Here is an 11,310-nt window from a genome sequence, read left to right as displayed (position 1 = left end):
TGATTTTCTCTGAATGACTACCAATCATTTTGGTTTTATTTGTAGCTCATATCTCAATAGTATCAATCTTGAAGTTACCTGTAAAGTATATCCTTTGTTAGAACAAAGAATATTCTCCTATTGTCCATTTAAATCCAACTACAAATTGAAGTGTCAAATATGTTCATATGACTAACTTCTAGGGCAGAGGAAAGATCATTTAATTCACATGTTGTTTTGCTTCCTGTGAACAGATATTAATGGCATTTCAGCAACCGATTTACAGTCAACACCTCCCCTCATACAACACTTGAAAATTATACCTATTGACTCGAAAAATGTTTCTGATGAGCCTTTACTGTACTGTATGCTTCATATTTACACATGAAATAAATATGGACACATCCATACATATCACAAATGTGACATGAGGACTAGTCATATTTAAAGGAACTGACGTAGTAAAAATGAAATATCTTGGGAAACTATAAAAATGTGCTGATTGATTCCCATACACTGTGTATAAGTGCCTACCCTGTATAAAGAAATCCAGTGTACAAGTAGTTTGGTTTCCTGTAACAATGTTTTCTGTACTATTGTCACGTACTTCAGACTGTCTTGCAAATACTCACGCATTCTGTAGTACTCAAAGGCCAATGAAGTCAATGAGACTGTTTGCTTAAATAAACTTACTAACTTGTATAAATGTTTGTAATATTGGAGTCTCAAATCCCAGTCCTGCAGGTGCTTCTAGGAAAGGCCCCATGAACCCACCTTAGAGCCCCATTGGTTTCAGTGGCACTTTGCACAGACATAGGCCTCAACCTGCCCAGAAACAATTGAAAGATGGGACCCTTGTGATAGACTCTATTCATAAACCTGAAGAGGACAAACCGGAGCTTCTTGCATGAGGTCAGACTGATTAAAAAATTCACTTTCATCATATTCTGCCACATTAAGCCAGCTATTCTTTTCAGAAACGTAGCCTCCAATTTCAGTAGTGAGAATAATTAGCAGATCATTTCCAAGGCAAGCATTTTGAAACGTGTCTGTCCGCTACAGCATAGAAGTGGGGGTTTTCTTCATTTTTAAAGCATGTCAGAATTATATTGTGAGTTTGGATGAAAAGTGATAGTGAATTTAAGAGCTGGTTTTCCCCTGAATTACAGGTACACTTGCTTCTCAATTACATGTGATATCAAAACAACAAAGTGGCCTTGTTTCCAGTTTGTTTTTTCCTCTCTTTGAGCTATAAGAGATGTGCCAGGAGAGGTCAGAGGAGGCCTTGGTGGTTCTGCAGCACGTTGGGTTTGATTTTCAGTTTAATAGCAGCAGTCCTAAGAAAGCAGGAATGTAAGATTTGATAAAAGGAGATCGCAGACATCAGCTGGCGCATGAAATCACATAGTCTATGTCACGTTGTACCCTCGCGGCCCCTGCTAGAACTTGTGGCTTTTTTCTTCCCTCTTTTCCTCTCGCAGAGATGAAGTCATCCTGATAAACTTCTCCCTCTCAATCCCCACCCTGCTCACCCCACTCCCTTTTTTAATCCACAGAGGCCTTTATGTTTTTCTAATAATTGGCAGCAGAGGTACAATTTTTCCCCTCTTTTAAGTGATGAATAGTTGGCCCTAGATCAAAGACAAGCCCTTGTGGTTTTCTGGCTGCCACAAAAGGGCGTTGGAATTGGCACGTATCCCAGCTGCTTACTGATAGGCATGTAGATGAGGTGCCAAGCATAAGGGTCAGTGGCAAAGTGTCTGTACATGTTCTTCATCTGAGCTAATCTGGTTTCCTTGTGTGTCTGTGTGTGCGTTTCAGGCCAACAGCAGGTTGAAGCAGATTGAAAAGGAATACAATCAAAAGTTGGCCAAATCTTCGCAGGTAGGCAACGTGAAAACAACCATCTCACATTAATACCTTGTTTTTTTAAAACAAGATTTAAAAACCTTGTTAATGTATGTTACTGTAGTCTTAAATTTTGATTTTCTTATGTCCAAAGAAATTCCCAGCATTTCCTCCAACCAGTTTGGATTTGATTTTCTCAAATGTTATTGCTTACAAGAATGTCAGAAAACTAAACTGGTTAGCATGCCTTTCTTTGAGATCACTGTTTTTTAGCTGCGAGGAGCCTGGTCTTGCAAGGATCTCAGAACAGTCGACTCCTACGGTGGTCACTGGGACTTGAAGCAGAATTGGCTCTCCCTGCAGGCCTCGCCTGCACATATTTTGTAAGATCTTCAGCAGTCCCTCAGCTGCATTTGAGATTACAGAGTGGTGTTTGCCCACATGGCTGGTGACAGGTGGCACGTCCAGACTGTCCTGTTTTCATGTTTACCATGTGTATGGCCTTAACTTGTCCATCGTGTTCACTGAATGCTGGCACAGCTCAAAAAAGCATTCTCCAAGACTTTTACATTTCACCAGTGACAAACCTGTTTTTTTTTAAACTCAGCAGGCTTTTCTTACTGGCATAAAATGGTTTTCTAATCACTTTTGAAAATGGGAGCATATTCAGTTTACCTTTATATTGAAATTAGGTAAAATAAGGTGTCAGTTTGGAGTGACTTGTCACAACTGCTTTTGAATTTTGATTGGCAAATGGTATTGAAACGTAGACAACGCTAAAGTGTGTAGATAAATCAAAAAGTTTTTCATGGTGTAAAAGGCGCCTCACCACTTTTCACGGAGGTGTCATTCTTGATGCCTCCATGAAGCAAGAGCCTTGTGACCACAGCAGAAGCATTAAAAGGATGGATTTTCAGCAGTGGTTGCAATAATCCAATATTCCCTTCATATTGACAAATATCAAGAATGTTTCCCAAGGCCTCATAATTGGTAGGTACAATCCAGTCATGTACCTATATGAAATTACAGATTGGCTGTTTTATAAACACACTTAAATTATAGTATCAAGAGTCTACATCTCAGCCTTCAAAAGTGGCCTTTGTTTCACCTGCTAAGTGGAACCTCCCCACAACCATGGATACAGCTACTTCAGTGGGGTTTCATGGACTCTCGAGACCGCTACCTAATTATTCTAGGATAATTTATTTGTTTTGGCTTTTTTTGATAAATTTGAAAATTTGATAAAGTATTTATCAAAAAAATCCATAAATATGTTTTTACATGACAGCTATTATGTCTGAGTAAATCAAACGCATTTTTAAAATAGACTGAAATGCATATTTTGTTCCGCATGTATTTGCATGAAAGTGTAATGACTCTCTGAAATGTCAAATTGAAATACTTCCTTCAGAGCCTTTTTGTAAAACCTTTTGCATTTTTTGTGCCACCATGAGGAGAAATAACCTTAGAAAACTGATATGATCCCAAAAGCTTCCTGAATGTATACAGAGACATTCAGGCTTTGAGTTTGTAATTCCACTTGCCCCTAATGCTGTAATACCAGTTATTATCGTTTGTGTTACCGTAACACCTGGGAACCCTAGTTATGGTCCAAGACTCCTCTGTGCTCGGTGTAAAAAAAAAAGATGATCCCTCTCTATTGGTCTGAGACCGATTTCTAAGGCGTGGTTTGTAAATCAGGGAGGGCAAAAAGTTACAACCATACCTTGTATGCCATAGTTATTTGACTAAATGCATACAGTAAAAATGGAGGGTTTTTTTTGCCTAATTCTGAATTTCTTTACTTTTGTGGGTTTGAACCAGACCCTTAATGCTATTTAAACATGGCTTTTTGTAGCTTAACATTAGTAATAGGTCATTTGTGACTTTTATGTGGTTGTGTTGCTGACAACATCAGCCTAATCTTACTCTCCGTGGCCTCTTGGAACAGTCACTTTTAACACCCACACAAAGAAGATATTCCAAGAAATTCTCTCTGAAGTTTATGCAAAATAAACAGCTAGATTTTTTTCCCCTGAGAATGACTGCTCAGAGCAGTTCCTCGTATGTCAACTTGTGTTAAAATTCTCCTAATACATTTTTAAACTTCTTTGCTATCCCAACTTTTTAACCAGTAAACTTCTGATAGAAGAAACGTGTTTATAATTCTTGCCCTACCGTTGAAGCCAGCTAATTATTATAGTTACTTTAAAATTTGGAACAAGAAATTCGGGAGATGTGGAATATTGCAGCATCACCTGAGTAAAGTAGTGTGATTTACACTGATTTGGTATTCAGTGTATAAAGTGTATTTAAAATGCAGGTTCAGCATTTGCGAATATTTGAAACCGCAGATGCTGAACCTTTGCATAGCGAGGGTTTCCTGTATAGTTTAACATGTTTTCTGTGGTGCTAAAAAGGATCAAACAGGTAGTCAAAGTGAGACATGTAAACAGTTCAGTTGAACGGCATGATGCTCTGTCCTTTAGGGCACGATCCACTGTCCTTTAACGTCAAGGACCATTGAATCGGGTCCCAAGTTTGTTGTCAGACAGACTCTGTCCCCTTCAACAACACAGAAATGCAGTGTTAGGTCTCGTATTTCAGTTAAGCATGTGAAGTACAATGGTTTCTTATCTGCAGTATCATGCTAAGTTGTATCTTTCTAATAACAAAGAGCTGTTGGTATGTTCATTGCAATTTTTTTTGTCTGAAGTTCTGAAGCATTACTAAGACTCAATAAGCGTGGAAATTTGCAATAGCTATTTCAGTGAAGTGGAAAACTGGAAACATCTTATATATTTGAGATCGCAGATGTGCTTTGTTCTGATGAGTTAATATTGTGGAATGTTATAGTGGAAAACTCTTCCCAATAGTTTGTTTTCAGCGGTTTCATGCCATTCACAGTTTTATTATATTCTTTTTCTGCGTGTGGAATTTCATGCTTGCTAGTGTGTAATATGTTAATTTAAAATACTGAGTTTGTACAGTGGAGCTTGCCAACTCTGTTCTCGTGTCAAGCCTAAATACATGCAAAATACATGCCTCCGACTGAAGAAAGTTTTAGCGTGCTGTTTTCTTTTTAGATCATAGCTGAACTTAAGACAACCATTTCCTCTCTGACAGAGGAGAACAGCCGGCAGCAGCTTGCTTCAGAAAGGCGGCACCAAGATGCTGTACAAAAGTTTGAAGATGAGAAGCAGCAGCTGATTAGAGATAATGACAGAGCAATCAAGGTAATCTGGGGATTTCAGTCACGGGTGCTACTACCTGTTTTAGTGCAATTAAACCTTCTGAAATCATTGCAGTGGGCAGGTATCATTCTTGTTCATACAGCACACAGTCATCCCACTCGCTGGACGTTGACTTTGATGTATCCAGTGACTCAGTCTGGCTTTCCTCTAGCAGATCATATGCCTGCATGAAAAGTAACGTTTTGGCAAGTCTAATCTGTTCATATGAAGTAATATTTGAAACTGCCCTGTTCTTTTTCTTGGAGACCTACTTTGAAATATTCTCATACAAACTCTGATTGTTTTAGTCTTATTTTTCTGGTTGTATTTATAAATATGGGACCAGACCCACAAGTGCTTTAAATTAGCAGAGCTCCAAGACTTCTGTGGGTCTGGATTAGTTTGTGCCCATCTAGAATCATATTTGTGCATGTATTTAAAGAGAGTGGTATTTCCTTGCTGTCATCCTCTCATCTCTTCTGTGTGTACCTGTTCATTATACCCTTTTACAGAACTCTAATCATTAGAGGTAGCTTTAGCTCAAGAAACCCAAAACTGAGCAAAATTAAATCGTGTGTGTTCCTGCTAAAGGCAGGAGTATCCATGACTAAAGCATTGCAGGGATGGAGATTCAACAACATCTCCAACCTAAATTTCCTCTGCTGCAGCTGGAAGCCATTGCTTTTAGTCCTGTCCCCTACTGCCACAGAGGAAAGCCCACCTCCATCCTTGCTGTAATCACCCTTCAGGTATCTGAAGACTATTATTAAATCCACCCTCAGTCTTCTCTTATTCAAAACTAAATGACCTCCATTTTTTCGGCCTTTCCTCATAAGTCTTGCTTCCAAGGCCCCTAATAACTTTTGTCTGAATTCTTTCTAATCTGCCCATATCCTTCCTGAAGTGTGTTGGGCCCACTACGGGACACTGTAGGTGAGGCCTCGCCCCTGCTGACTCGAGCAGGAGAACTACGTCTCTTACTTTACAAGTGACATGCCTGTTAATACAACCTGGGGTGCTGTTGGCTTTTTTATACTTGTACCCAAACATTATCATGCATTTGAAGCCCTAGACTGACACACTGTGTTAAAACTGTTCCAAAATGTTTTTCACCTTGCTTCTGCTACTTTTCAAGAAAAGACAGCACCATTTAATTTGTCACTGGTCAACCAGGAAACAAAGGGCTGGAAATAGTTCAGTGACTATTGACACCAAATACTAATCAGGGAATAATTCTATAAAATTCTTCTCAGGATGAAGCTTTTTCCTGTGTGTGAAGTTGTCATGAATTTTGCTTTTTGCCGTCATTAGGGAAATCTACAATGAAAAGAGTACTTAATAATGGAATTGCACACAGGGGAAGGGGAGTTTTATACATTGCTGTAGAACTGGGTCCCGCAGAAGTGTTGGGAGCAGCCTGTTCCCCAGAGCCTGTTGTTTGGTGAGAAAAGTTTCCAAACATCATGCCCAGAGGTCTGAAGCTTTGTTTTAGCATCACTAGGACCACGCTGAACATAAACCCTTCCTCTAAACCAGTGGGGGCCAACCTTTTTGGCAGGTTGGCCACCCCTGCTCTAAACCATTTGTACTGAAGGATCCTCCCTGTGAGATCAGGTGTGAAAATAGTGAACTTGTATCAGGGAGAACTTCTGTAAAGCGTGTACTTAAAGCAACTGAGCATGGAAGGAGTTAAGGATGTGCTTAAGTGCTTTGTTTAGAAAAAATAAGTTAGTCATTGGTGAAAATAGGATGCTAATGATATTGTCCATATTGCTTCACCTCCATTATGAGAAAGAGGGGAGGTAAAAAGGCTTGAGAGAGAAATAATCATTCCATAGGTGAGGCAATTCCTAATGTGAAATAGGCTCTGCTGAAGTTTTGTCAAAAAGCCGTGTATTTGTTAGTGGTTACTTAGTTGATTTAAACCAGCATTAAGGAACAGGTTGCATTTTCCTTCATCTGGTATCAAGCGACTTCTTCTGAGACCTTCCAATTATTAATTCATTTTTAAAGGAAGAAGAACATCCTGCAGAGAGGTGAGTGGTTCTCAGAGAAGTTTCATAAGTGGTCACTAGCGTGATTTCCAAATGGGGAACGCCACAGTAGAACTTTGCTGATAATTCACCCTTCAGTCAGAGACCAAAAAAACAAAGAAAAAAGAAAAGAAAAGAAAAGAAAGAAAAAGAAATGACGTGAAATGGACACTGAAATAAAAAAGGTGTCTCTCCACTCCAAGCATTTATATTGACCTTTCCTGCTCCAAAAGACAGAAGGGTCTGTCTAAGCATTCTGCATTCCTCTCTAAGTACTAGGTTGCCTGTTAGCCTGTCAGCTTTCTACCTTGAATCCTCATTTTACAGATGGGCCCAGCTAATCTGTCTTATTTTTCCTGTAGTACCTACATAGTATATTAAATGCTAAGGAAAGGAATAAACAAAGCCTATGAGAACTTTTTTGCTTACGGGTATCGCCCCAAATCTGACGAACTCTTTGTACTTTGATGTCAGTCACCACATTGGGTCAGTGTGAGAGAGATTCTCAAGTGTACACTCTTCCACATTTCTTAACGCATCCAGATTAACAGCATCAATATTCACCTTTAGGTCAAGTTCAGGTTTTGTGATTTGTAGGGGAATCAGTTCAAGTTCTTTGAGGTCAACATTTTCAGCTTATGCTACCAAACATTTGAAACCTGCATAAAAGTGGTCTGATGAGGTGAACAGCAGTGGGTCATTTATATATCTTTTGGGGGCTGGACCTGATGATCTTACGAGGTCCCTTCCAGCCCTAATGTCTAAGTAGTGTCTATGAAATATATAGGCTTGCAGCAGGTGGCAGGAAGTATGGACGTTGGCTTCAACTTTGGGATAAATGTACTTATCAAACATTAATCAGTGATTACTTTATTATGTAGAGAAACTGCACATAAACGGTTTATTGTCTTTAATTATTTGTATTCTTATATTTGTTTTTTTATGGTTTACCTCAGCAAAAAGTATAGCACATGTGTTTGTTCGTGTGCATATAGACATACAGATTTTGTACACGCACATGCCCCAATTTATACAAACCTCCTGTCCTGTTATTTTTGTGTGCTTGTGTCAAAATCCTGTAAAAGCACACAAACTATGGGAGGTGTCACCCCGTACACGAGACTTGCTGCCTTCCCTCATCTGTTAATACCAGTTTAAGCTTGTGAATGGTCTTCTGATGCAGTTCCTTGTAGATCACACTGAGCGAGCATAATATCAGCCTAAGGAAGGCACGGACCAGGGGTTGGCAACATTTTTGGCCGGAGTGCGAAAAACACCCCAACTTCAACACGTCTTGACTTGGCGTGCCAGGGCCAGGTGGGGGAGGGGAAGGGGAGCTGTGAGGGGTTTGATGCTTGTTCCTGGCAGCGGGTGCATGGATACCTTTGGGCAGACGGCAGGGTAGGGACTGGAGTTGCACTGCCCCGGTCCTTTCCCTGCCACATGCCCTGAGGTGCATGTGCAGCCATTGCTGGCCATGGAGCAGGCAGCGGGCAGGCTGCAAACAGCTGCACCAGGGTCCGGAGCCCCAGCCACGTTTTGTGGCTGGTGGCAGCTCCACACGTGCCTGGGTGTGCATGGTGGGAAAGGGGCTGGGGCAGCACAACCCTGGCTCCTCCTCTGCCAGCAATGAGCTGGGCAAGGGCACTGCAGACCTCAGTGCAGCAGCTTGCAGCCTCCCAGCCGTCTGCCACAGCCAGCCTGGGATGTGGACAGGCCCCTGCCACCCTCCACAAAACCTGACGGCTTGCAGCAGGTGGCAGGAAGGCTGCAAATAGCTGCACCAAGGTCAGATGAGCCCCAGCCCAACTCGTTGGCAGCAGCTGCATGTGCATCTCCGGGTGGACAGCAGGGGAGAGGCCAGGGTTGCACTGCCCCTGCTTCTTCCCTGCTGTGCACCCTTAGGCATGTGTGCAGCTGGTGCCAGGGCTCCAGAGCCCAGTGCAGCTGATTGCAACCTCTGGGCTGCCTACCACATCTGGCCAGAACTCTGAGCGGTTGCTGTCTGCCACGGAGCCCAGGCTGCTTGCAGCAGGACATGCAGCCTCCCGGCTGCCTCTGAGCAGCCTAGGCTCTGTGGCCAGCCAGGCGAAATGGCTTTGCACGTCATACTGTGGCACGTGTACCAGGGGTTGCCGATCCCTGACACAGACTGTTTGAACTCTGTTGGTAAAGAGAAATGATTGCACAAATGTTGCACCAGAATTTTCTATGTCCAAACTGAACTAGCTCTTCAGTCAGTTATCCTCCTTGTAAGCCCCAAAATTCTCCCTCACACTGTTGAATTACTCAGCTGAATCAGTCAAAATAGAAATATGGAGTTGGGTGTCTTTTTTTGTGCTGTTTCATTAAAATAAAGCATCTAATCAAGCATGGAGAGAAAGCATGGGTGCTCAGCTATGTTCAAAAGATTAGAAAATAGGAATACATTTCTCTAAATTGCCTAGGTGACTTAAAGCATCCATCACTTTTGAAAATGGGACTCAGACACTAGCAACTTTAGTAGTAGTGTGTGTTAGTAGTAGTTACCCTAGGTGTGTTCTAGCCTGCTGCTGTTAGCGTATTTAATTTGTACCTTTGCACCCTGCCAAAGGAAAACTCAGAAACTGCTTTCTAGTGTGAAGTTATACGCATCTACCAACCCCTCTTTCCTTAAGGCCTTGACAGTTTTTTGCATTTATTGTTTAACTTTATTTTTAAAATCTAAGCTATGTCTATTCCGTATTGTGTATAATGTTAATATATAACTCTTGCTTAATATGTGGGAACCGTTCCCTTGTGCTCTGATCATACAAAAGTTTTGAACCAAGGCCATGTGAGGCCATTTGAAATGGTCAGTGGCTGTTGTCTGGACTGCCAAGCATCTTGTACTCTCAGTGATAATGGGAAAACTTTTCTCTACTGTTCTGGCAGGAACACAACAGCAACATAAGAATGCTTAAATAGTTTTTAGTATGGGATCATGAATAGTGTCTAAATCATAGCAGACCTCAGGAAAGGTACTCAGTCTTTCTCTTTGTAAAATAAAAAACATATCAGTGTTGCTAACTTTTTTTTGTGAGACTGCAAATTGGAATTACAAATGGTGCCTAATTAAGCACCTAGCTGCCGTTGAATTTCAGTGGAATTCGAATGCCCAACTCTCTTATGGGATATCTGCTTTACTGTCATTGTTTTGACTGCAGCGTAATATAGATATACCCAAGCTAGCTTTAAATTCCGAAATTCCTGCTGCTCTAGCTAGACTACTACCAGTATCCAGGCTAGCTAGTTTAAAGCTAGCTCAATGTTGTGTCCACTCACTGTACTACAGACATACTCATAAGTTACTTCTGAAATCCCAGCTTAACTATTTATGAAATGCTTTGGGAATCTCGGGGTTGAAAGTGCTGCTGAGCTGCAGCATGTCTTCAGAGACCTGGGTACGACTCTACCTTGGAAAGCCTGTGTTAACAGTAGAAAGCCCACAGTGGCAAAAGTAGAAGTACGGAAGAGAGAGTATTTTCCTCTGAGCAGGAGCCTTCCCTTTCACACAGGGACCTATTGCTGAGTGGAGGATTCTGCCAAGAACCCTATATTCACATAAATTATTATTCACACAGTTGGGCAAAATCTCATTAGCAAGTTGTGATCCAGTGGCAGCATATTTCAGGGCAGGACACAATTTTCATTTCACCCTATTTAACACCAAATTGCAACCTGTTAGAAAAACCCATGAGTCCCCTTTATTAAGTGCAAATGTCTTGTGGCATTGTTTTTAGTGTAAAGAATTATGAAAAGGCCGTTTTTCTTCAATGCCTTTTAAGTATTCTAAGGAAAAATGCCGAAGTATATTTTAGATACACTTTTTGTGTCAAAGCGTAGAGGGGTTGTACTTGGAACAAAGCTGCTAGTTTTCTTTTCAGAAGTGGTCTAGATTTCTCCGCACATTGAAGTCAGAGTGCCACCACTGTGCATCTCCTGGATGTTGCCATATCTGGGAGCAAGAAGTTGTTTTTTCCTGATGCAAATACCAGTGTGAGAGAGCTTGTCAGCACAGGAAACTCTCCTGGCATAATTGCATTCTGCTGTCTTTATACCAGTATAAACCTCCATGTGGGTCTTCTTTTCACTTTTACTCAAGAATATAGTATCCATGCAGGGACTTACAGTGATAGAATTATAGCTGAATAATTACTCCAGTCTAGTTAGGTCTACACGTTTCCCCATGTAGACAA

At 41.2% G+C, this 11,310-nt stretch overlaps 1 protein-coding gene across 2 annotated transcripts in view; it reads left to right on the top strand.

The window, feature by feature from the left end:
- CEP112 (centrosomal protein 112) overlaps positions 1-11,310 on the top strand; it is a 364,802-nt gene that overhangs the window by 292,011 nt on the left and 61,481 nt on the right. For both annotated transcript variants that reach the window (XM_019516523.1, XM_019516514.1), the window contains exons 22-23: positions 1,801-1,863; positions 4,914-5,063. In XM_019516523.1, coding sequence (XP_019372068.1) covers positions 1,801-1,863; positions 4,914-5,063 — 213 coding nt within the window. The remainder of the gene's footprint in view (positions 1-1,800; positions 1,864-4,913; positions 5,064-11,310) is intronic.

This window comes from Gavialis gangeticus, unplaced genomic scaffold (genome assembly GCF_001723915.1).
Source record: "Gavialis gangeticus isolate Ggan-Ray unplaced genomic scaffold, GavGan_comp1, whole genome shotgun sequence".
In the NCBI taxonomy this organism is placed as follows: Eukaryota; Metazoa; Chordata; order Crocodylia; family Gavialidae; genus Gavialis; species Gavialis gangeticus.
The sequence above is the reverse complement of the archived record's forward strand: the minus strand, read 5'-3'. Positions and strand labels throughout refer to the sequence as shown.